The sequence below is a fragment of the Nymphaea colorata genome, chromosome 4 (assembly GCF_008831285.2).
Source record: "Nymphaea colorata isolate Beijing-Zhang1983 chromosome 4, ASM883128v2, whole genome shotgun sequence".
NCBI lineage: Eukaryota > Viridiplantae > Streptophyta > Magnoliopsida > Nymphaeales > Nymphaeaceae > Nymphaea > Nymphaea colorata.
The window spans coordinates 26,055,897-26,082,874 of NC_045141.1; the positions used below are offsets into that span (position 1 = coordinate 26,055,897).

Here is a 26,978-nt window from a genome sequence, read left to right on the forward strand (position 1 = left end):
CCTCTAATGCTAGTGGACTTGCACCCAACCAGAAACAAAAGAAAATAAAAAATGAAAGATCACATGGTTAGTTGTTGAAGTGTCACTTGTCATTTCCTTACAACACCAATGTCTATGTAAAAATCTAGTGTTTGCTCATTATAACTGTTAAAGATCGCTCTGACCTTAGCAGTCTTTCATTTATTTATAGAAATGCTCCGCTTCGATCAAAATTATTTTCCAGTGAATAGGATGGAACCTCACTGTATGTATGGGTGAGAGGAACTTAAGATTACTTCTTTCAACTTGAAAATAGTGTCGGGTTTAGAGTTGTATGTGGGTGAACTTAAGATTACTTCTTTCAACTTGAAAGTAGTGTCTGTTGCAAATTGGTAGTGCCCATGAAAACCGCAGAAGCAGCACCTGAACTAAACTTTTTTATAAATGAAATTAAGTAGATAAGGTCACCCGGTGTTTTATTTTGAAGGCGTAAAAGACTAGAATGTGGTGTCGAGGGTTTCAATGGTGAACTCTCTGGAGTCTCAATCTCCATCGAAATGAAATTGAAGAGACAAGTCGGGTTGTGTTTTCGCTGTTTATCTTTTCGTCAAGGAGACGGCATGGGGAGAGCGTATTATTAATAAATCTGATCGGGCAAGTGTGGGCATCTAGGATTCCGTGAGTGGAGAAGGATTCTTGATTTCTTCTCTTTTATTCTGGTTCCTTTTTTTTTTCCTTTTGTTGTTTGTGTTGATGGCGGGAACTGGGCAGTTTTTTTACCTGACTCGCTTTGGTTATGTGGTTATACTTTCATGATAGTGCCTTAATCCTGTCCCTGATTGAAATTAAAATAGAAGACTTGGGCAGGAATTTTTTCTTGTTTCCATTTTATGTGAAAAATAATTGAAATCTATCGGCTCATTTGATCACATCCACAACTTTTGGTAATACAAGATCTGCTAATACATAGTTCATTCGCTTTCGATGGTTATTTTGTTTATCAATGTATCCCAACATTTCAGTGATTTTCGTTTTTTATTTGCATTTGAAAGTGAAGAAAAATGTCACGATTTTTCCTGCATTTATCGAAGTACGTTTAATCATGTTTTCCTGATGGGTTTGTTATCAATTTTGCGACTGAGGATGTTGTTTTCCTGTTCCTGATGAAGCACGTTGCAATTTTTCTGGCTGATAGGTGGATCTCATTTGAAGAATGCTGTTGCTTCTTCAACGAAATTCATCCATCAATTTTCCCATCCGAAGATACTTGCATTCTCAATAAGGAAAAAGAAGTTGCATAGGAGATTAGCGGTTCAGGCACGGTACAAGTAAGTTGAAGTTTGTAGCTTCACGTGACTTTGAAACTTCTTTCCACTTGCAAGGCACGCGCTCGTTTGAGTATACTTTTCCTTTTTGTATTTGTTTAACCACCTTTATCGTCGCCAATCTTGTATCATTTATTCATGTTTTCCAGTGATTGAATGAAATCATATTTGATGGTGATCGTTTTGTACTTTTGCTATCCTCTATGGTGTTCGGTTTTTGTTAATGAAGCATGTGAGCCAAATTGATCTTGTCTGCTTGTTCGGATCCTTTTGTTCTTTTTTCCTTTTTGTGTTCCACCTTTTGCCTAGCTGCCATGCGCGGTGTGGAAAAAAGGATGCATGAGGAGAAAGCAAGGAAGAAAACTGGAATTTGACGTTGGGAATTACCAGATGTGCAGATGAACTCATATTAGTTATGTACAAAGGGTTTTAATGTACTTATTAATCGCTGAAGAAACTGAATTTAACATCAGATACTGTCGACATGGGTTGGTCTTGTAATTTTTTGGAGCCTTAGTAATAGGTCTTACCTAAGATGGGTGATGGCATTTTTTCTTAGCTGATGCCTTGATGCAGTTCTTAATGTTGTCTGTTCATTACCTTTATTTGTTTCAAAAGCAGTACTCTAGTCAACTGCCTTTTTCTTGTTTTCTTAGTATTATAGTGTGTAATAGAAGGAGAGGGAGAGGAAAAAGGAAACTGACTGAAAATTACAAGGTTAGAATCCCAAACCTACTGTACACCAAAGTCCAAAAAATGCTTCAACTAAACCACTTATCTTTTTCTTCCTTGAGGATTTAGCTTTGGATGTGTAATTTTTATGCAAGGCTTTAAAAATCTAGAAAACAACCGTAAAGTGCATTTAAGTATGCACACTTACATGTACACAAATCTAAAGCATTTGTTGTAAAGTTTTAGTGATTGTAAAAATATTGATTTATTAAATAATAGCCCAGGAGTGGGAAGGGTTGTTATAATTAAGATGATGACTCTCTTCTAAAACCTAGTCCTCTATCCCCATAAGCATTTAAATAACGGTTTCTATTACTGGAAGGATTAAAAACTGAAAGTTCTTGACTCTTGTTCACTCTATCTGTCAACGAAACAAGTGGTGATCTCTGTCTGTGTACCACCACATACAGAAAAAGATCTAAGCAAGACGCTTTCTAGTTCTGAAACAGTTAAAACCAAATGTTTCTCCATATTAAGTATTGGCTCTTTACTTTTCCTTGACACGATCATCTTTTGTACATTGTTGTCATGTTGCATAATTCTAGGCATTACTGTAACAAACAACATATTTTTGCTCAGGTATAGTATGGATGACCTACATTTTCAGGCCTCAGAGTATAGGTCAATAAAGCCTTCATTGGCTAAATTTCTGAAGAAGTGCTTTTGTTGAGGATTAGCAAGTTGATAGTGCAACCACAACTTTTTCAACATATGAAATCCTAACATCGAAGTTATGCCAGGTTTGGCATTGTTGGCGACATTAAGATTTATAAAATTAATTCTAGCTGCTATGGGTCCTCCTGTTAGTTAGGATGGTGAAAACTGTTGAGATTTGGAGCAGCTTTGGTTATACATTTTGACAGTTGGAAACAATACTTTTTGATTCTCTCAATTTCTCAAACAGGATGCTGATTCTCTCCCTATGTTCAAGTCCCATTTTGCATTACCTACTGCGGAGTTTTTTTTGGTTCTCAATATAATACTGTAGTCTTCTTACGATACCTTTCAATATAGAAGCATAAGATATTAATCCTAACCTTTTGGCTGTGTATTTTTCTATGTACTTAAATATCTGTGATTCAGCCTTTCTCTACATTTATTGTATGCTATGCTTTTCATTTTTCTGAATCAAGTAGATATTTTACTGGCTCAAAATCTGAGGTTCATGGTTGTTCCCTTTTTAGATGAGGAGATCTCTTCTCAATGAAGATGACTACGGGTTCTGGAAGGCCAGGGGACCCACATATTATGACGAAGGCTTGGAAGTAAGTTAGCAAACTCCGTCTACATATAGTAGGTTTAGATCACACAAGGACACAAAGACGCTGTGGATATGTTAGTGTGGTCTATTTGGTTCTACAGGACCTGGATTGTGCATGTCTGTTTGCATAGTCCCGTTGCTTGTACAGATTTGAACAATGACATGAGATTTCTCTAACTAGATTTTATGTTGAACATTGATGGGATTAAAATCTGCATCAATCTGATAACAGTATTGTTTCGTTAGTACAGTGACCCAAATCTTGGGTGCACTTTTGTCCTGCTTAAACTAGTTTATGGCACCTTGAGAAATTTGGTTCTGCTTCTGACCTAGAGCTTAGCCGATCAAAGCTGTTGGTTGTGCGCCCGCTAATCACAGTGTTGAGTTATTTTTGTTGTTCTTATTCGGAGGAGCGTTTATTGATTGGTTTTTTGCGGTTCAAAGCAGAGGACAACGCAGACTCTAAATGGGAAGATAAGCCAACTGAATTCAGCCATCGACAACGTCTCGACGCTGTTGAGAGGGAGGAAGGATAAGGCCCGGGAGCCCATTGAAGTAGGCCATGAGGTTGAAGCCATAATCTGATTTTTGTCGATGGCGCTGATACTTTTGCAAGATTTATGATTCAATGATTTTTTTATTTTTGGTCAATCCACCCCACCCCTTCTCTCTACCTCCCTTCTTACTTACTTTTCTCTGTCTTCCTGTGTGGGGTTGGGGTCTACGGATCAGGCGGGTCCATGGAGCAGATTTATGTGTTAATGTTAGAGACCGATCTACAATGGTATAATACTCGCCACAAAGCTGAGAAGTTTGTTTTCAAATCATATAGGCCAGATTAACTTGAAATGACTGGAGAATAACATTGTGATTCAACCTTATTCAGTTATTGCATAGAACTCTGTCCGATCATGCATGCTGAAAATGCAATAGAAATTATTTGGTCAGGCTTGGATATATTTTCCCTCGCTCAACTTAATCATGGTCAATTGCAAAACCTGTTATTTTAGGTCGATGTAGAAGACGCTAATCTACATTCTATCCAAAACTGTGGGAAGATGCCGATCTACATGGTCATGTTTGGATTCATTTTCCTTAGCATCTCATTCATTTTCTTTATTTGAAAGGACCACTGCAAGCCCGTTGTTTAGGTGATGACATAAAATCTTCAGCTCTACTGTGTATGCACTATTGGAATTTAAGAAATCCATGACAGCCATTTTAAGCTGTCCAGATGATTAGATATCAATATATTAATAAATAATGAGAATGGTAACTGGACCGAGGGATTCCGTGCGAAGTGTTACCCAGTCAAGCATTAAACTCATGCATCCAGTCTTACAAAACATTTCGCTTCCTTCATCAGGCGCAAGCAGATGGACTAAGACCAATAGTCTAATGATAATGCTTATATTAGCGGCAATAATTCAAAATTTATTTACATCACGATGTCAGATGATGGTGCGACCAAGCGTAAACTTGCAGAATTAACAACATCCTTCATGGGATTTTAAGAGGGCACAAGACCACTTCTCCGTAATACAGGAAAGAGGCAACGGCTACTCAAAACCTCGTATAATCAGTCGGTATCAGAAATTGAAATGAGGTTACGACCTGTGTCGACCAACAAAGTTGCATCACACGTTTGCTCCATCAAAGATTCAAAGATGTACGGACGAGAGAGGGGCAACACAAGGTAAAACTAGTATTATAAAAGTTATAATATGAATCGAATGTGAATTAACAAAAAAATACTATATTTAATTTTTAAAACAATATAGCATTTTTAAATAAATAAAAAATTGAATTTAAATATTTAACAATTATTAAAAACCCATCATGACACATGGCATGTTAAAGGGTACTTCGTGCAACTTTTATAACGGAGAAACAGCCGGCAACCTGTATTCCATTCCTCTGATTATTTTCATCTTGTTTCCACCTTTTTTTTTATAGTTTTAGCATTTTCTTGTCAAAAATCTAGTGGCTTAGGCTCCGTCGGCGCACATTGACACATTCTCGACATCCGATAACAAGTGCTCCAAGCGAGTAGATTTCGCAACTGTTGTCAAAACCCAAGCTGTATCACAAATCTTCATCAACTAGCGTATCTGTTAGGAAAATGAGAAACATGGCAGTATATATAACTTCCAAATACAATTTTACACGAAAATTTTAACAGATCAAAAATATTACATGGTGCACAATAGAAAGTGACTTTCAAAGCTATTTGCGGTTGCCTAGAGTCATGTAAAACGTGCAATACAATCATGCCGGTTCTCTGAAGTTAGTACTGACATTTAGGTTCTAGTATATAAAGGAGCCGCTGCATCTACCGTTCACCTCATGAATTTATGAGCCAGAAATGCTAGATATAATAGCCAAGTACACCCTCTGACCAGACCAATCCTCCGGTTCTGGGAGGAATGTCTGAGCACATGCTGAAAGCAAAAACTAACCAAGTGGTCCATGCTCTGGAGAAAATTTTGTACATGAATTTCATGAAGACAGGAGTAATCAGTGCATCTTGTAGGAAAGTGTACACTTGAAATTGGGATCGAGCTACAGGTAGCACTGAATGTGTTTCAGACCGACCATAACCACCTTTGGGGCTAGCAACACTTGGAGCCGACCCAAGTCAACCAGTCGATTGTATCTCTTTTTTATGGTCAAAGGGATGCTCATCAAAAATTCCAGTTTCGAGTGCTTCTGACATTGAACAGGCAATGATGAATGATAATAATAGAGCAACTGACTGCAAGCAGCATTTCTGGGTAAATTATGCAATTGCAATGAGAAATCTGTACATGTACCACTATGATATTGTAGCTAAACAAAGAGGATCAACCTAAGAGTATAAGAACATATGCATCTATGGCTATTCTCATCTTTAAACAGCAACGGTCTTCAGCTGAGACTAATCCTAGTAAAAGGCAGACTGCACAAATACTTTTTGTACACTGATCAGAAGGCAAAAGACAAAGTGAATCAATCAGGACTTACAGAATCTAATATCCAGAGAGTCCTTCCTGGCTTCAGTCTGCGGCCTGCTCTTTTCTTTATCTACAAAAGCCGTGACTCTGCAACCCTTCGAGACAAGTAAGCAAGCAGATGAAAAAAGAAACAAGGTGGTGTGGGGCATTCTCTTCTTAATATGAGCAGAATGCTTGCCTACCCCGTACATGTATGCTTCTGGCTTAGGATCCCAGCCATACCCATGCTGTTGAAAATTTACAGTGCCAAATACGTGGACCCAAAAGAAAACTTATGAATCCATGCAACCACCAAAAAGCCATAACGGGGTGTTAACATGGGGCTGCTCTGCAAAAACCTTTTCTGATGCTGAGACTGGATTTTCAGACTTCTCTTTCTCAGGAACAGGAAAAGCAAGTGAAAGCGAGAGAGATGATGCACCACCATCTGCACCATCTATTCCCTTATCTGAATGGCTGTCTTTGCAGCTTTTTTCATCAAGCACGTTAAGGAATAAGGGTAGCAGCCCTTTCTTCACTTGTTTTCCAGCACCCAATTCAAGTTCAAGGTTTGGGATGTCTGACCTTAGTGATTCATCATTATTATTTTTGAAACTTGGCCAAGAGTTGGAGCTGCATGCTTCACGATCTCGAACGTGCCCAAAATCCACAGAGAAAAAGCATCTTTCTGCAGTTTTTGATGATTCAGCTTCCTCCCCATGATCAAAAGTGTGATGATCTACTTTGATATCCTCATTTTCTGGAAAAGTGGAGTTAAGATCAATTCCACATGAATTCAGCATGTTACCCCTTTTTATTCTCTTGCTTTCATGTTCTCCATTTATAGATGCACAATTTGATCCTTCATGCTTTATTTCATATGCTTTAAAGGTTTTTCCTGAGAAGCAAACATGTTGGCGTTTACAGTTAGATCTCAGATCCAAGGCACTGCTTTCTTTCTTAATAGGAATTATTGCAGGTTCCGGTCCTCCCAAATCAACCAAAAGCTGATCTTTGTTTTTGTCAATGCTGTCCTGCAATTCACCATCTTTGCCTTTGGCAACCATTTGCATTTCCTTTGTCAGTTGCTCTTGATCCTGGTTATTGCAAATAACTTTGACATCTTTTGAAGAATCAGAGGAAGGTTCTTGCATTTCGGATACAGCTGGCAAAGCCCTGCTACTTTCAGTGGCATTCAGTATCTCGCTCCGTCGCAGGTAGGGTTGATCCATATCATGCCTAATCTGAGAATCTCTGTCTCCTTCCTTCTATGAGTACAATACCAAGAAATAAGCTAAAAATGAGAAGACTTAAGAAAAATTTTCCTACTTGAGAAATCATTCCAATGGCAGAGAAATAACAATCAAAACATAGAGCAAAACAAAAGTGCAAGCAGAAAAGATAAAAATTTCAAAATTTGCATATTCCTTCATATGATTGCTGCAATCATATTTTCAGTTGTACGGTTGTACCTAAATGAAATCATATTCGCTAAATAACATCAAGGTAGTGCTGCAGCATATATGGTGGAAAGTACATCAAGAATAGTTGATTTGGACTTGGAAGTGTTCTATGTACTAGTGTAGAGTAAAATGCATCATTGTTACATGCAACAATTTTGGAAAATTCATACTAATTTTTTTCACAGGCAGCAAGAGATTACCAAAGAAATGACAGATTGCCTTTGCCTGCCGTTATGGGGAGCTTTAGATGATGAATTTGCAGATAGCTGGCAAGCCATCTGATGACTGTTAGGATTAATGTCTGGAGCCATACTTGAAGACTGGTTCTTTGATGGGAGTACATCTTCTTCGATGGACTCATTGTGTCCAAACAAGTTTGACAACTGGTCAACTGAAGATGGCAAACTCAAAGAGGTAGTAGCCTCAGCTGCTTCAGATGCTTCAGGTGTTCTGTAAGAGGACGAATCCTCACCCAGACATACAGGAGGTATCAACTTCGATACAACTGTAGTTTCAGCTATCATGGAGGAAAAATCCTTAGACGATGATGATACATCTCTGTCAGCTCCAAACGGTTTTGCCATAGAACTGCTCACAGGCTCTAAGCAACCAACTTTCCTTTCTCGGAATACACCCCAGAGAAAAAATAACCTGTTCCAGCCTGCAAAAGGCACCATATCTCCAGTAGTTGAGGAAAGCAAGCAACAATTTTTGTAAATTTCACATGAGACCCTACAGCTAATTGAAAATTTTAAACAAATCATTACGCTGTGAGTTGTCAGGCAGCTGATCAGACGTAAATATCAAAAGCTCCACACTGCCAACATTAGCTTTCAAAGCCAAATCATTTGTCAGCATATTTTCCACCAACTTCTTGTAATCTCTTTCATAACTGTGGCATAAGAATGATAATACAGAGCAGTAAGTGTAAATATGGACATAAAGATTTAACATGTAGATGCCTATTGTGCCTCATCTGTATACAGCCAGTGTCAAAAAAATTGAACCTAGACAAACCTCTCAACATCCTTCGCAAAAAAGTAGAGAGCAATGTTATCCTCTGTTGGATATTTGGCCTGAAACTGAACTGGCCACAAACTCAAACGAGGTATTTCTTCCAGCTGCACTCTAGAAGGAAACCCATTGGCTGCTTCAACAACTTTTGGTGACGCGCATGTTGATAAATGTGCTTGAACTCCATCACAAAAATCAGCTATCTTCCCACTCCTCTGTACCTCAAAACTGCCTCTGCAGATGAATACAACAGTATAATTGACCAGGGATTCCATAAACAATAGGAAAAATCAACTGACAAACAAAAAAACTGGAACCTTCCAAGTAAAGAGAAGGTATCATACTGCCATATATAATGATGTTCAGGAATCGCAAAGCATGTCACATGACTCCTAAAAGGCTGCAATGGCATCTCTCTGAAACAAGGTTCTAGTTTTTTTCCATCTGGAAAATAGTGGATGTTGGTTAAGCATTTGAGGAGTTTGATAGACATGATACAGAGTCATATAAGCATTTCCTTGAAACTAGAAAAGTTTTGTTAGCATCAACAAAAGAACTGCCTAGCAACATTTCAGCATTACCTTTCTCCATTAACAAAGCACTTCCACTGTTTGTGGCAACAGAAACTGCTCCTAGGCCTGTTGGTACTGGAGTTTTAGAAGCCAAATCATTGTTTAGATCTGTGGTAGGTAACACTACATCATTTGAATGAATAAACAGCCTATCACCTTCACCATTCTTAGTTTTCTGGGACAAACCAGTCTCCACAGCATGATCCCATTTGCTTTTTCCTGTCATTTCTTTAGAACCTCTCACAGCAGATGCAGTAGAAGCACGAGGACTAATGCCAGCATCATTTCCCTTATTTGAGCAGAACTGAGCAATATGGCCTATTTCTTTGCACTTGAAGCATCTTATTTTTCTACCATTAGCTAAAAATTTCCTGGATTGGACAAAAGGGGAGAGCTCCTTGGACCTTGTTTCCAGGTTGCTCGAATCCCTTGTTTGCAGTAAACCCTCTTGTACTGTATATGAGGGATTTGAATGTGACTTATCAGGCGTATGAGAACCAATCAGATTATCTTCCTTAGAACCACTTTGCTGCAGATTCTGTTCCATCATCTTGTTTTCAGAAGAATTAGCAACAGCTGAAGTGTCATCAAAAGATGAAGGAGTTTGAATCTGCACTTGACTACCAGCTGCACAGGAGAAACAGGAGAAATAATAATAATAGAAAAGGAGTCAAGAGTCTAGACCATACATGATCATTATAAAAAACTAGTATTGCAAAATATACCAGAGACAAGTATGTTTTCAGATCCCATTGATGTGTCAACAGCTACAGATTTCACAATTTTTGTTTTTTCATCAACTAATCCATTCTTTTTATCCAACTCATTGGTTATTGGTGCCACATATTCACCATGACAAGAGAGCAATCTTTTCCTGATACCATTTCCTGCAGCGCAAAACAGCCACAATTCACTGGCAATCAGCTATTGCATGTAAAAATTACAATGTGAAACAATAATGGCAAATTGGAGAATTGAAGAGCTTTTACCACAGGATATTGTTTTTTCTGCATCTTTCTTGGAGGCTACGGCCGCATCACTGGCAGCTTTTGTCTTGGCATCAGATTGCAATGCTTTAGTGTCAGACCTTGGAAGATAGAGATTCCCAGTACTCGCTGCTGGCGATGAACCATTCATGGGATGATCTAACTTAAAAGAGTTCTTCCTTCCAATCACACTGGCTCCTTCATTGAGTTGCTTCAAGCTTTTCAAGTCTTCAGCATGAGGTAAATTCTGAGATTGCAGTTTTAACTTCATATCATCCAAACTTAAGCTCACAGTATTTGTATTGGACTTGAATGACGCAGATTTACCAAGCATTTTGACTGGTCCTTCCTTCCTCCTGTCACAAAAGGAAGAGTTTCTAGCCAACAGGTGCTTCTGCGGAACTTCATCCAGCACCTGTTTAACCTTGGGCTTTGGCTTTACCCCTTGTGAAGTAGTCATATTGGATAACGAAGCCTCTGATCCCTTTGATAGGGTAGAAGCCTTAGAAACCAAAGTAGAAGCCATACTTGAACAATGTCCACCCTCACTAAATTGAGCAGACTTATGAGGCAAATTGCTCAGTGGTGAAAACTTATTGCGTGGTGACTGCAATCTGGATTGCATCCTTGAGTTACACCCATATGTGCCAATCTCCTCAGGATGGTTTGCAGATTGACCAGCAGATGAAGTTACTGAATGGCCAAGCTTTACTTTGCCCGTGTCTAAGTTCTTAAAGGAGCCTTCTCTCAAAAGTGAAGGTTTCCTATTTGGACTGCACAAATTTGGTGATCCATTGCCTTTATCAGAAGCTTGCCTTTTAGCTGCAGAAACAGGTTCTGCTTCAACTAGTCTTGGTGTTGCAGGTTTTGTGGCTTGCTTCATGTCCAAATCCAGCACCTTCAGATCCAACTTAGGTAAGCTCTTGGAGATTGCACTCGCTTTAGAGATTTTATTTTTCTCCTTCAAGATTGGCAGCCTTGAAGCTGGAAATATAGTTTCAGACTTATCAGATTTCTGGCTTTCAACATTCTCTTTAGACTTGCATTCCTCACAAAGCCATTCACCCTCTGGAACTTTGTCCAGCATTACTTGCATGCAGTAACTGGTTTCAGGAAAATGAATCCTGTTAGTCAATCTACAATATGCAAACAACATATACAGGACGAACAGCAAGAGAACAAATAAAAGCTGAATGAGGCCATACGTGTGCTCTGCACCATCATTACATCTGCTACAAACAGCAAGCTGCTCTTCACGACCAGCATCACCACAAATATCACAAACTTTCACCTGCTTCAATATCAAGTGAAAAGATCAACATATCCTGATTATTTGGATCAGTAGAAAGAATCCAGAAAAGTAGACTCATAATGTCCTATATAACACATCGCGTACAAGACATTGATATTTCAGGGGTGAGAACATGTTTTAGAGTCATGTCTTCCTCTAGGTGAGAGTGAATTTTAAAAATTGTCAACCTAAACTTAATCTCTAAATAAATCAAGGATTCAAAGGGCAATTGCCATTACTTGACATTCCAAAAACATGATCATCTTGGTGTAAGATGACCGAAAATTTTGCATGCGTTTCTCCTATTTGTTTTTAGTGCATAAACCTTGTTCCTGTCAACCATTGCCCACACTTTCAGCATGCCATTTTTTAATCAATACCAAATCTTCCACCAATGATTAAAAGTCACATCTAAAACTATTATTGCCTAGCTATGAAGGATATTTTATTTCCCTGTATATACGCTAGTTGTGCTTTCACCAAATCTCAAGATCGGAGAGACAATGATGCAAGCATGTAATTTCAGATATTTCCAGCTACAAATATTAAACAACAAGATGCAAAAACCACATCAGTGCTATCACATTGCTTCTTTTCCTCTTCCTTCCTGGACACTCTTCACATTCAAGCTCTTAATAGCATACGTTTATTTAATGCTTACACTGTGGCTACCGTAAAGATCATACCATATAATCTTCCAAGTTTAAGAGAGAATAATCATGAAGAGTTTCAGCTTCAATGGTTTATCTCATCCCTTAACCAAAGCTTTACTTTGTAAAAGATTCTTTCAGGACACGGCTTCACCAGGCAGCATTGTGTATAAGAAATGAAAAATAGAAACACTGACACCACCACTTTTTGATAGTCATTCCAATTTTATCCTTTCAAAAGGGAATATACACATGCTATTACTTTCTCTTATGCAGTATACCAAAACCTAAATTATCATATTCATATACCTTCACAAGAAAATCAGGTGTGTTACATCATTTTTCAAAATGTCATCAAAACAAAATTTTCTCCATCTACATCATTTTTGCAAAATGTCTTCATAACAAAAGTTTCTCCATCTAGGCATCTATAACCAAATATATAACTACTGACAAACAGAGAAACGGTGGAATTTGTGATTTCCAGGAAGCACTGTGCTTTAAAGTTTAAACTGGCTGAAACGTGCAAACTGGGGAATCACCACCAACTATTAAGGGTGTATAAAATTCAAGGCAAGTCGCAGCTCGAGCTTGAGTCAAGTACAAGAAACATAGGTTCTAACTAAAACCTAGCTGGACCTTTACGGCTTGAGTAAGATAAAGCTTAAGCAGCTGTTTCTTTGGGTGAAGGCACTGTATATGAGTGAAATTGAACCAATGACTTCCTTTACAAAGACCAAGGAAAAAAGCGAATGCACTAACAATAAGAATTGCATAAGAGTTGTATATAATAATATATATTCAACCTAAGAAGCCTATTTGACTATGTCACACAAGTAATGGGGTGCTAGTACAAATGCAGATGTGGGTCCAGTGAGGTATATATACACTTACATAGACACACATACACACACACACACACATACGCAAAACAAAATTAGCAGCTAACAAGCTACAGTTTTATCAATGATTCAACAAAAACAAAGCAAATTATCTATTGCCACAGCTAAACCACACACAAACTTGGAACGACTCAGGTAAGCAACTCTTTTGGGAAAATGCATGTCACTTAGCTATTCAACAAGCTCCAAGAAGCATGACACACCCTTTTTCAACCAACTAGGGCTTCTCTCTCCTTCCTATATCTGTGCATATGCCCATTTCACCGGCAGGCAATATGCAAAGCTAGAAAAAATTTAAAAAATGGAGGTTGTAGGGGAAAGATCTAAGTTGAAAACTGAATCAGCAAAAAGAATTAGAAGTTGGAGTTTCTTTGTATGGAATACAATTGATAGTTGGAAAATATTTCTTACTCTCCTCTTCAATATATTATAAATGAACATTAAACATGCTAGAGTTCTGTTTTCCACAGTATAATTACAAGAATTAAGAAAAGAAGTGGCTGCCACTTTACTCATTGAAGCTGCATTTTAGTTTTTCTATTTGCGGATGCTAGTCTAGTCTCAAGTTCATAAATATATGCAGAAAGAAATCCCTGAAACAAGTTACTTACACTTAGGAACCACAGGACACATTTTTAGAGGTGCTAATGCTAACAAATAAAAGTGGTTGGCATGGTTAGCAACCAACTGAAATGAAGAACCAATCAAAACACAGCCACGCTGATTGACACCTCACAAGCACCCGTGCTTATATTTGAAAAGTTTATTATGATGAAACCCTCACATGAATATACTACACAAACAAACAAGATAGTAGGAGGAACTCATACAGCACTGATGGACAGTAATACAACCCACACAAAAGTATCAAGTATGCAGAAACAGAATGCATATACCAAGCCTCCATGCTAATTTATTTATTTTACATAACCTTTTCTTGTTGTCAATGTCCCACAAGAGATAATTCCAACAGTTCCCCTTAAATACAATAAAGATCGTTTTGTCATCAGATGAGCAATAGCAGTTACAAAGGAGTAGCTACTTACATCATCCTCAACCAAATCAGACTCAGAATGGTCACTCTCAGATGAAGGCTGTGATAATTGCAATTTCCCCTGCTTCTCAGATGCACTGGATGAGGTGGTGCATCCTTCAAGTTGAGCACTCACAGGCAAATCTTTCTGTTTAGGTTGAGATGATAAGCCAGCAGTATCATCTCGATCAGTAGAAATATTTACAGCATTTGGGTCCTGGTCATGTTCAGCTTCTGCATAAGGGTGGATCTTTGCTGCTGAACCAACAGATGGATTCCTTTGGGCGACAGTAGCTGAAGTACTTTCAGCAGTCAAATGGTTAACAGATGAATCTTTGAAGGTTGATATTGTTCCACTTGTGCCACTAGCTATGACTGGAAATAATATTGAAGGAGGTTCTACTTGTACAACTGCAGATTCAATAAGTTCACCTGCATTCTTAGAGAGAGAGGCTGAATTCTGTGCAACTTGAGCAGTTCTAATATGTGCTTCGTTTGAGGGAAGGGGCATTGTACCTGCCATTTCCATAGAGCCCACATTTGAACTTTTATCTGGAAGTGGGCCTAACAGATCATCATTTTCACCATGTTTCTTTGGAACATCAATGACCCCAGGTGGTCTACTAGATTCGTTAACAGTTTGCGACGGGCACAGTAAACTCATTTTTTCATAAACATTAGAAGTCTTTGGCACATCTTTTTTTGAAATTAATGATGAACCACCAATTTTCTCCATATGCATGGGTTCCTCTTCAAAGTTACTTCCTCCACTGCATCTCCTTGAATCACCTTTATCAGGAGAAGGATGAAGCTTCGTTTCCTTTATCTCATGTGGGGATGATGTACACACATGTCCATTTGGTGCATTTTCATGACATTTAGCAGAACTATTTCTACATTTGGATGTACTATTTGATTGTGAAGAGTTGGACTCTGAAGCAGAATTAGAAACAGATCCATCCTTCCCACTGGTTTCTCTGCCTAAAACCTTTGAGTGTGTTTGCACATCCTTACCAGTATCAACAGATTCAAGACCTCCTAGCCTTTTTGAAGACCTGGTAATGCCTCGTGTATGAGAACCTCCACCAGAATCAGTAAGACTCTTTGTTTTCTCTGCAGAATCCAGCTTAACTGCAGCATGAGCCTTTGTTGGTTTTAAATTAGACAAGGAAACATGATTAAAACTCTCATTGACCAACCTATGCACAGAATGAACTCCATGAATTACCCCACTTCTTGAACTGCCACCACCATGATTATCATCAACCTGCTCCTCAGACATCATGATCTTACTTCCATCATACAAACAAGAGTCCGAATTAACACACCCCCTTACACTTCCTTTGCCGTCTGCATTTTCAGAAGCGGAATCATGACTTGAACAAGCACTAACCAGGTTGCTCGTCTCACTTGTTTGTGGTTGGTCATCACATGCATGGCTCTTAACAAACTTAGATTTATTATTACCAAACGAACCTTGTTTAACTGCCTTTCTTCGGCCACTTTCATCTGACATCCCGTCCCCTGGCTCTAGTTCAACATTCGACACAGTTTGAAAATGATTATGTGTACCAGGGAAACATGGAGCAAGACACACTTCACGACTTCCAGCTTCAGAAGACAAATGGCTGTCCTTGCCCAATGAATTGTCAATGGGAGGTGCTTCCTGCAGATAACAACAGTTAAAAGCAACAAACAAAAGATGATAGAGCTCTGAAGTTAATAAACTTTAAAAAAGTTCATGTTTAATGGAAATAACTTCCAACTACACGTAGAAGTGGCTGCAATCTTATGAGCCTTCACAAAACACCATATAAATATAACATCCTTACGAAGCAGGTACTTGGTATATCATATATCAACATTAACTGATCGTCAAGCTGCAGAATGAAAATCAGTCTACGGATCCATGGGGAATTCAATCATGTAGTCATGTCACAATTCAATTATGTAGCCAGTAATAATTAAACGTCACTCTATTTTTTATCATACCATTGTATCATTTTGTTGACTTACTATGCAAACTCCAATTATGATGTGTAAATTTAACGACACGACCCAAAATTGACCAGAGTCACTGGTATGATGGATTCTAACCCACCTTACAGCTGGTTTCAGTTTGCATTCTAAAAGTACACTCAAGACATGGGTATATACACTCCTCAAGATTTCTCAAGTTCTTCAATATAAGACTATTAGCAAGTACTCCCTCACATGGACTGTTACAAAAAGAAGCATATAACATCAGCCAATCGAGACAATAAAATCAACTAAAAAAATGGTCGCCTTAAATTTTGAAATCAGTTTTGAGGAAGAAGAAGCAAGTGGTATTATTTCTTTAGTCCAAAGAATTGAGCTATTTGCATTATTAAGTGCAAGCAGTAATTTACATTAGTTAACTGAAGCTATAACAGCCATAATTTCACATGAAGTGGAATGCAAAGTAAGATTTTCAAGACAGGTTCCTAACAGGAGAACCAATTGCAATCCGGTCCAGAGTCTTGACGTCCCAGATGAGCCTTTTGCTTGAGGCTTTCCAACTGTCTTTATTTGTCAATGCCATTGATAAGGTTTTTTTGGTAAGAATCACCTGACTGGGAGCAGAAGGATGCTGGTTAATATTGCTACTCACAAAAGGAATGCTTATTAACGCATGTTTTTAGAAAGATTGCTTAATTTGCTTGTTTATTTTGCTTTTCATTTTCCCTTATGATGAATAAGCCATACTCCTGTCTACCTTTTAACAAAAACATCCATTTTCAAACCACAAGGAAGAAGAGGAATTCTAATCTTCCAAAGTTGGACATATAGAAATATTGTAACTTTTTTAAACCTTTAAGGTCCAAGCAAGATTTGCCTTACTACACAGAGATTTTTAAACTGAAAGCTAATCAACATGGTGAACCATCAAAATGAAATAAGACAAGAATACAGTAAAAAACCCTTGCAATTCCACAAAGTTCAAATAAGCCTAAGCCCCTACTAACCATGACAGAACTCTCAATTATGTTCATACTTTCCATTTATTTTGTTGATTTTCTAAACTGTTTACTTCTGCTTGCTCTACAATAAGATACATACAGATCATTGTCACATGTATCGTTCTCGGGAAAATATCAGGGAGATATTTTTCTCAAGAATTCTTTTGGCGAAGTTGTTCTTCTTGGGAAAATCTTGACAGTTTTTAAAAAAAATTAAAAAAATCATAAAAATCATGAAAAACGTTAAAAATTCTAAAAACTAAAACATATTAAAATCTCGAGAAAAAATCACGAGATTTCATTGTGGGGAGATTCTCAAAATCTCGTGACTTTTTCCTGATTTTTTTTGTTTTATTTGATTTTCTCATAAATATCACAAGGTTTTCAAAAATCTCACACTGGTGACAATGATATAGATAATGTGCCAACAAAGTTCAAAATGGATAGTCTGGCATATATAGTAATGAACTTGTGATTGGTTGGAAAACTACGATCTATAAAGACCATGCACTGTTAGAAAGACCGTAGTCATAATATATTCCTGGAAAGAGCAATTACTACAATATGGTCCCAAGACCTTCAACCTTTATCAGGTAAGAGACTTTCTTGAATATGGATTTGAAAATGATTTTGTGATCCTTCAATATAAAATTTTAGTAAACGTGCTGAGATGTAACAAGATTTTTGCTATGTTCTCTTCCAGTTCCTATCTGATGGTTCACGTTACATTTTCCAGGACATCAATTAAATTCCCAGAAAAGGAAAGAGGGCGCCTTTGATAAAATGAAGGAAGATAAACCAAGTTAGAGTAAGATACTTAAGTCAATCTCAGTTTAATTAAGGACACACAGAAAATAGAATAACTAGCAAACTGCCTTTTGTCAGCTCAATGAACTAAGCAAAATAATATTCGTACAACATCAGAAAGAACCTTGCCTTACTTGCTTGAATATCAGGCTCTAACTCATCCACTGGTCCTTGTATATGATAAACCCCCCGTAATATTGGAGTAATCTGGAAAGCAAATCAATGACCATCTAATTACACTTCATCGTATTCAACCAACAAAATTAGAGGTTGCCGCAATCAAGCCATTATAACAAGTGCAGCTGACAAACATATTAACAACTTAATATAGCTAGAGAAGAAAAAGGAAATTGATTCCGTAACAGATTAACAGGAACTTGCAAAACACTTTAAAACATTGCAGATGTGAATGCATAGCACTATAATAGAAAATAATTATCCACCTAAAGTACTTGTCTCCCTTTTCAGACGCAGTGAGATGCCACTTAAAAGAAAGAAACACATGTTTCATGATATCAATAAAATTCACTAAAAAATGTAAGTCACAACCAGACAAATATGTCATAAAGCGGTTCTAACTTGTAATCGACAAAAGTCATCTTGTGATTAGTACAAGCAAGCAAGGTGAATTCAAGACTTCCACGACTCAAAAAATAGCGACACAAGACTTAACTCAAAAATAACCTATTTTCCACTTATGTACATCATCTAGAACTCAATGCCTTATGGACAAGGAAATCGTAATTTGTTTCACCGTGGAGTGATTCAATGGGCTTTTCAACCATCAGCACCTAGAGAAAAAATATATATATTAAAAAGATAAATTTGAACACTGAATCTCCCACAAAAAGATAAGAATGACCCACGATGAATAGAAGAAAAGTATGGGATTAAATTGCACAGGTGTTGAACAGGTTCAAAACATAAGCTGCAAATTCTGAAAGCATGATAAAAAAGACAAGGAAAGGAAGGAAGAAGAACAAATTTTGCATATATAAGGAATCCGTACCACCGTAGAAACGCCATCCTTCTTTAGCTAGCTTAATTAATCCCTCATTCACGAATACGTGCTAATCTTCCACTTCCACCGCACGGATCCCTCTGAATTACACTTTCAACTAACTTAGTATCGATATCAGGAACAACCCAAACGATCAATAAACCAAATAACGAACAACTCATTGAACCAAGAACTCCGTTCGGTATGATCAATAGAAGAGATCAAACCCCAACGAAAAAAAAAATCAGAAACACCGCCAACATAACGCCGAACATCAATTAGCTAACATGAAGAAAACGATCGTCATCACAAATCCTACACTTAACAAAAGAAACCAATCGAAGGTCAGCCGCCAAATCCTAATCCTTGCAGCAGAATCGAAGAAGAACAATTAAAAGAAAAAAAAAATCCACAAGAGCGAATTCAAACAGCAAAGCTAGTGGTTCCGGTGTCCACCTTCGGTTTCGAGATTTTAGAGGTGAGTCTGTGTAACTCTTCCAAGTCCCGCTGCTTCCTCTCTGCCATCCGAGAAAGAGAAGGGCCTATGGAACTAATTACGACGTCATGTTCTTCCTTAATCCTGTCCGGCGGGCATCGGCTTCGGATCGCTCACGGGGAGTCCAAAAAATCAGTCAGTGAACGATCGAGGCGCGCGAATTAGGCGCCGACCGCAGAAGGGCGGGCGTTGAAGCAGTGAGTTGGGCAGTGCAAGACAGAGACAGAGACAAGAAAGAGGAAGGAAGGAAGGAAGGAAGAGTGTAGGAGCACAATGGAGAGGAAGGGGAATTGTGGGGGTTAAGAGGATGAGATCTGGTGGGGATTTTAGGGTTGAGGAGGTACCATCCTAGATTGGAAAAATTCGAAGGTGGGAAGATTGGAAATGTGAAAGGGAGGAAGGAGGAAGACTCGAACAGGCGCGCTTCTCCTAAGAAACCCTCTCTCTCTCTCTCTCTCTCTCTAAACAGGCGTGTGATGTTCCACGAGCAATCCCCCTCTCATTCTCGTTGGCCGAAGGGTTTAGCTTTTCTTCCTCCAAATGCTTAAACAAGTCTTGATTATGTCATTAAACATCTCCGAACGTATTTACGTTGATCATGACTGCTGAACTGTTAAGACTTAAAAGTGGTCTTTATATTTTTTTTACATGAATAATGTGCAAATTGATTTAGATGATTATTCTGAAATTAACACTTGATTTGTTTTATTAAGATGCATGTATAAGTTCAAAGAAAATAGAAAAAAAAATCAATCTCTCGAATATTTTATAATTAATATCGCAGCTACAAATTTTGTTTTTTATTGAATAAATCATTATTCATTTTTAGTACACCCCAAAACCATAATTTTTTTTTTTTTTTTTGCGCTCGAGGAAAAGCCCAGTTGTGATAAAACCTGGTTTTATAAAAGGAAATGATAAACCAAAACTCCTTCTGATTATATATCGTTTCAACAAATAAATCAAGTCTTTGAAGCTCATTAAAAAATTTCATTTACATAAAATCAATTTTACAAAACGAGTGTCATCCAAATTCCAAACGCTTCCTTCAAAAATTTCACAATTATCTAATTTATTGTGCTGGTTGTAATTTGTAAATTACCTCCTCACACACGCACAGACTTAAAATACTATCAATCGTTTTTATGTAAAATTAATATTTAAAAATACTTAACACGATACTTGTCTCGGTATCAAAACCTATCAATCGATTGAGTACGCATATTCTCAAATATATAAACAAAATTTTCATGAATCAATGATGTTTTATGTCATCAACTTTAAAATATTTATATAAGATATCGATCACAGGTACAAAATGTACAAATTTTAGGTTTGTGGGCAAGAAAATATCATTTGGGTGGCAAATCTACCTGAAAGGGGGGAAAACCAGTGCATTGTTGCGAGTAATTGTGTGTGAAATAAGTTAAACCAGTTCCATTTATCATATTTTTTTAGGTTTCTTCTTTTCTCAGAACCTGGTAATCTTGGGGTCTGTAAGAAAATGCTTTCAATCAACCTCATTTTGAAATCCATTCACCGGATCCAATATGTTTAAGGATTTTCTGTTAGTTCTTTTAAAGCTAAATTTGTTAACCACAAGACAAAAATTGCAGGAAAAAAAAAAACAAATAAATAATGTTAAAAACGAAAACAACTGGTTACAAAAAGCAGGTCACCAAACATATGAACCATGCATCTTCTACACATTTGAGGTCACCAGATGCATTTGGATTGTTTGTGAAATAACATAATTGTTGAAGTTTGAACGATGCAAGAAGTAAAACCCATTTGTATAATTACGAAAGAAGTGGTTACGACGATCTAATATAAATAAACGTATCCAAACAAAAGAATGCAAGATATTTATGATGTCACAAAAATAACAGGCAATCTCAGTAGAATTTGGTGTCCAACAGCTTTGCATATGCTGTCTTCTATAGGCAGCAAGTGATGATTGGATCTATAGCTGTCTTACAGTGAGCAACCATTGTACTTTTGCCTCCAATCTTGGAGCAATTCATATGTTCTGTTCCCTCTCTTGTAGTTTCCGCTTGTCTTCACTCCGTTCGGCCCTTATTTGATAGTGTTTATGTATCTCATGTTTCGACGATGGTGACAAAGACCAACGAATATTGTTTACCAGTATTTAGTGGCTTCAAACGCGTGATATCCTGTCCACTTTGTGGCCATGGGTGATAGATAATACTGTCACGGCACGAAATGGTGCATAAACAGTTTATTTATGAACTTGGACCCTTTTTTTTTTTTTTTTTCTTTTAATTATGTTGGGGAAAGCTGAAGTTCATGAACTTTGTCACGTTTTGATGTCACTCTTAATACATTTCTACGATTATTATTTTGTGAACTTCTTCCAAACATGGCCCACATGTAATTTGTTTGTAAAAATGGATCAAACGGGAACCATTTTCTCTTTGCAACGGGGCCATTGGCTTCACCGGCACAACTATCTCCAGGTGTCATGATAAGATTGGATGGATAGGGTCCGAGTAGATGGATCTAAATTCTGTGGGTCCATATGATTGGATCCATGTCTGATTTGGATAACGGATCCAACATGTCCCAGCTTTAGCCTGACAGCCCAGGTCAAGTCAAGGTACCCTCGTTCAAGCCAAGCCATGCACTCGAGCCTACGTGCCCCAATCTGGTCCCTGTCGGGTTGCCTCCCAACTGGGGCCACCACCAAGTAATAGGCCGGCCCGATTCGATGTGAGCCCACCGAGTTGGTGTTGGTCCCATAGACATGGAATGGAAGCTGCAAGCCACAATTTCTCCGCTTTTATCTTTCACGGAAATAAAGATTCCCGTTTATTTGAACTGCAATCGTATCGTTATTAACAAAAAATTACTCGTCATATCAAATCGGTTCCCGAGTTGAATGCTGGGATTATATTGGAGTTGAATGCTGAGATTACATTGGAGTTGAAAAAAAATATGAACACGTTCTTTTGGAAAATATTTATCGACTTTTTGAGAAGCATCCATTATTTTCATAAAAGAAAATATAAAAAGTGAACCACTATAAAATGAAAATAGTCATCCCATGTTACCTAAAACGTGTATATTATTATTATTCGTGATATGCATGCTCAACGTGCATTATTCAAGTTAAAAGAAAAATAAAACGCGAGGCCTACGACGACTTCGTTATGCGTATTAATTTAGCTTTGTTTGTTAGGGGTCGAGCCAAAAAAAATTATGCAAACGGTCACTCATCTGTTAATTTATAGCTCAGAGCCTCTTATAATAAAATTTTAAAATTTTAAGGAGCATCAATATGGAAATAAGAAAAACTGCCTTGATATACCAATAGGAAAGCAAACACTTTTTCTAGGTCGGTATTTACTCACGCATGCGCACACCTACCTCCTGCCTCCTCTTAATTGTGAAAAACCTAATAAAGATAATCCTGGGTAGTCCAATATTTAAATATACCATAAAATCCTTAAACGATTAAAATATGATATTGAAGAGAAGAATATATATACCAGAAAATAAAATAGATAGTTCCGCCCCAGCTTGGACTGGATAAAATCAGTTCTTTTTGATGATTTTATACGGTGCGATGTCTAAACTTGTGCTTTTTAAAGCTGAAATACTAAAATCTAATTCACTTTTTAAGCAAGTTATTTTATCCGTGACTCCTTGTAAATCATTTCTGACCTGACCAAGTTGGTTGGCTGTAGGCTATATAGGTTCATATTTAATTACTTAGATTTTATTTTTCACATTCTCCATTTACAAGTCCTCTATATAAAGAATTCAATGTGCACTATTTTTTTTTGGTGATCCAAAAGTTCATTTATTGACATGTCGCATCCTAATGTGAAACTTTTTTTCGTTGTAGTATGTTAATGGGCCACAAAAGGAGTTATATGCTTGGATATCAATGGATATGAACGTCACTTTCACTACTTGAATTTTTCTTCCCCTTTGGATATAACGCCTACTTTATTCATTCATGTCAATTATAACAAGTCGTATTCGCACTTTTAATTAGCTACATATGAACGATGCACCAAGGGGTCATTATCATTTGTTTGTGCCCTTGGCCGACGAACTAAAGTGTTATTTGAAAAGCCGTATATTCTTTTTAATAATTCAAATCAAGTACCTCATTTTCTTCTTTATCCAAAAAGACAAAAAAGTTTCTCCAGTTACCATGCATTCCCGTACATATCAGCTTGGATATGAACATGATCTGGATCCGACTAATCTCTTGTTGCTCTGCTGGCTTTAGACTCAAATTACAATTAGATGCACACAATACCAGAACGGTATCAATGGGTCTTGTTCGAATGTGTTGGCGTAACGGATGGGGCAAGGGCTAATAGGTGGCTAGACTCCATTTCGAATTCCTTAAGCATTCACTTCTTGTACAACAAAAAAGGGGTCATCTAAGATGAAATATAACGTGACCATCTCTCTAAAGCATCGAAAGTAGACGCTCTGGCTCATTTGTTGGGCGGTATAAAAAAATACTCTTCCTACTCATCCACCGAAGATGTCAATGGGTTGGGTTGAATTAGGTCAGATCCGAACAGGGAACAGCCTCCATGCATGAGCTGATGGTTCAAATCCATATGCATGTGCCTCTAAAGATTTGGATTGGAGATTTTCAGAGTCCATGAAATCAAGAGTAGTTCAGTACTTCTAAGTCACATAATTTTGTAGGCGTTTGTCACCGAATGTACCATGTACTTCTTGATGACTTCAAATCGAAGCCACGAACACACACACAGTTCTTAAAAGATGCACCTGTGAATTGTGATGGCTTTGCCTGATCGATGCAAACTATTAAATGTAACAGTTCATAGCATATGATTGCATTAAGATTTAGTAACATATTATTTGATTTGTATTTAGTAATTGAATTGAGCGCAGAATGTGCCCTTGGTGAACGTTCCATCGCACATATGTATCCATGCAAGGGCACAGATAATACAAATACTACTAAATCCATGTTTTTGTCAAGCACTAGCATGAGATTTGACAAACATGTGCACTTGCACACACACAAACACGCAAACATGCACTTGAATAGAACATATACAGACACATGTGCACGCATAAACACACAGGGTTTCTTACTTAAGTTCACCATATATCTAGAAAAGTACAAGTCAGATTGGAATAGGAGGTCAGTTCATTTGTGTTCCATCTGCAACGCTACATATACAAGATCTACTTCCTCTCTTATACGGGAACACAAGCACGAGTAGAAGCCTGCAGGAGAGCTATTGTTCATCAAAAAATTGAAATATCTGTTCATGCCAATCTGCGTTTGATTCAATTCAAACACCATGTTTCCATTTTGATATCAGCATTCCCAAAATATTATTTCATCACATTGGTATGCAAGTCCTGTTTGATTGAATCCAGATCTTAGATCCCTAACTAGGATGTGTTCTGCCAGATTATGCCAACAGATGGATTCAAATTTCGGTGGCACATCGAGCACTTGTACCTCGAGATGACATTGGTATTCCCCGGAAGAGGTTGAATGAATGAGCTTGAACATGCTCATCCTTGCGATCGTTGAAGAATTTTGAGCCTTTATCCACGAAATTCAAAAGTTAATATCTACAACCTCTCATAGAATTTGGAACCATTGTCAAACGAAACAAAAAACCCGTTTCCTTCCTTTTTTTTTTTTTTTGAAAAAACTTCAAAAATAAAATTATCGTACGTGTTTTTCTTTTTTGCAGTTTTATAACATATTTTTCTTTTATTTTTACGTTACTTTACTTTAAAATTTAAAACTTAAGTTAATTTTTTTTTTATCTTCAATTCTATCATTACTAAAACATTGATCGTTTTACCAAATTTTTTTTAGGTTATCTTGTTTGTTAGTTTTTCATCTATTTCACTTTTTCCTTATGTTTAGAATTTCTCTTTGCCAAAAAAAAAAAAGTCAAAATTTCTCAAAAAAAAAAAACTGAGAAAATTAAAAGCCTTGCTCTTTAAAACCCAATATTTGTGTTAATGATGGGAGCGAACAAAAAACAATTTGCACATTTACTTACCTGTTTTATATAAAAATTTTGAAAAATGGTATTTTGGTTTATGTTAAAATTTAAAAATCTTATTTTGAATCATTTCATCAAAAAAATTCTCACTCCGTCCCTGTCATCCAAACACCTCCTTGAAATTATTATTACTAGAAACTTCCATGCAATGATTACGGGTCGGTTTCGCTCCAACAATGCTGCGGAAGACTATTGGTTCTTTGTTAGTCTTACCCTCCAATAAGAGAGTGACACGTAACCAATGCAAGATGCGGCAATTTTCATGCAACGTGGAAGATTCTCAGTGGCCGAGCACGGAGCTTCCTTCCATGTTGGGTGTAGTGGGTGAGAGTGCCGGGTCCGTCTTTGCTTGATTGGAAGCTGCATGTACGTTTCAAGCAGGAAAAGAGAAAATATAATTGGCTAATTAATACATGATTATTTATATAAAATGGTGATTTCCAGCGATTTTTTTTTTTTTTTTTTTTTGGAAAAGGCAAACGAGTTGGTAAATAATATTCTAAATTATCTGTAATCAGACCTTGGATCGTATATTTTGTCTAGATCAGAACTAAACCCAACTCAAGAGATGTATGTAACCCAATATTAGTGTGACCCAAGAAGAAAAGGTATGGAACCAAATTTGAATCAAACTTGTAAAAGCCGCTTCATTTGCATTGCTGGTGATATATTTCCACAAGTTGTGAGCAACTAATAAATAGGCGGGACAAGAAATCCAAAGTGTTAGAAAAGGACATTCGTGACAAATTGTAGAATGAAGACAATAATGCCCGGACTGACGAGGCAGCTAACTTCATGTGGGTTGCTTCCAAAAGTAGCGGTGTTTTTTCTAGTTTGTGGTCCGCCTATGGTTTTGGACTTTGCAACTTTCGACTCCACAAAATCTAGGCCTCGCCTATCTTATCTAGTTTAAATAAAACATATGTATAAAAGTTAAGACACCGGGTCCGCTGACAATAAATATGTGTAGGGAAAGTGAGCTCTCCATCTGCTTAAGCCTTTGATGAATGCTACAATCTGTAACTGTGTTATTGATAAGGAGTAAGGTCATAATATATATATATATATATATATATATTATGCATTGACTTGAATTTGAATTCTCGTAATAGAATATTAAATTATATCGTGTATATATATACATACATTGACTTGAATTTGAATTCTCGTAATAGAATATTAAATTATATCGGCAACAAACAATTGACGTTCATAAAAGTGGGTTTTTTTCCCTATAAAGTGGGTCTAGATATTAATCAAGTTGGATCCTGTTGTACTTAAAGTTGGGCACCGGGTCGAGCCACTGCCGGGTAACCGGTACTGGCCCAACTTGGGCCCGGGCCAGACAAAAAATTAGACCTGGGTGGAAGCTGGAAATGGTCCACCAAATCCGTTCTAGAAGCATTAGAGAACCTTATTAATGTCTGGATTCGGGATTTTGAATTATGGTTCACCAAATCAAAT

The 26,978-nt window shown here is 37.3% G+C and overlaps 1 protein-coding gene and 1 long non-coding RNA gene across 9 annotated transcripts; one reads left to right on the plus strand and one right to left on the minus strand.

Annotated features, from left to right (window-relative positions):
* The first annotated feature begins 472 nt into the window (after positions 1-472).
* Positions 473-3,653, plus strand: LOC116253401 (uncharacterized). Its single transcript, XR_004172433.2, has 3 exons — positions 473-657; positions 1,175-1,307; positions 3,221-3,653. It is a non-coding gene; the product is annotated as an uncharacterized LOC116253401 (long non-coding RNA).
* Positions 3,654-5,409: 1,756 nt separating this feature from the next.
* Positions 5,410-19,980, minus strand: LOC116253055 (uncharacterized). 8 transcript variants are annotated; one of them, XR_004172383.2, is made up of 13 exons: positions 19,425-19,979; positions 18,098-18,175; positions 14,194-15,846; positions 11,510-11,595; positions 10,308-11,407; positions 10,044-10,205; positions 9,328-9,945; positions 9,091-9,190; positions 8,750-8,980; positions 8,500-8,624; positions 7,933-8,393; positions 6,301-7,537; positions 5,410-6,067 (listed from the first exon to the last, which is right to left on the minus strand). XR_004172383.2 is itself a non-coding variant. In XM_031627787.2 (13 exons), exons 1-13 carry the CDS (start codon positions 19,491-19,493, stop codon positions 6,563-6,565), a joined length of 5,568 nt encoding a protein of 1,855 aa, XP_031483647.1. In that variant the 5' UTR covers positions 19,494-19,979; the 3' UTR covers positions 5,410-6,562. The 8 variants fall into 8 exon arrangements, 7 of the variants coding, with proteins under 7 accessions (XP_031483647.1, XP_031483648.1, XP_031483649.1 ...); XM_031627787.2 differs by having other exon boundaries at positions 5,410-7,537; positions 9,328-9,384; positions 9,475-9,945; XM_031627788.2 differs by adding an exon at positions 18,978-19,069 and having other exon boundaries at positions 5,410-7,537; positions 18,103-18,175; positions 19,425-19,978.
* Between the last annotated feature and the right edge of the window lie 6,998 nt (positions 19,981-26,978).

What these genes read in the sequence shown, in the direction of transcription:
- LOC116253055 (XM_031627785.2), bottom strand. Translation starts at nt 19,493, where the DNA reads ATGGCAGAGAGGAAGCAGCGGGACTTGGAAGAGTTACACAGACTCACC. An exon ending in CTGATATTCAAGCAAGTAAG is followed by an intron (nt 15,847 to 18,097) that starts GCAAGGTTCTTT and finishes TGTTATCTGCAG; the next exon opens with GAAGCACCTCCCATTGACAA. An exon ending in AGAAAAAACAATATCCTGTG is followed by an intron (nt 10,206 to 10,307) that starts GTAAAAGCTCTT and finishes TTTGCGCTGCAG; the next exon opens with GAAATGGTATCAGGAAAAGA.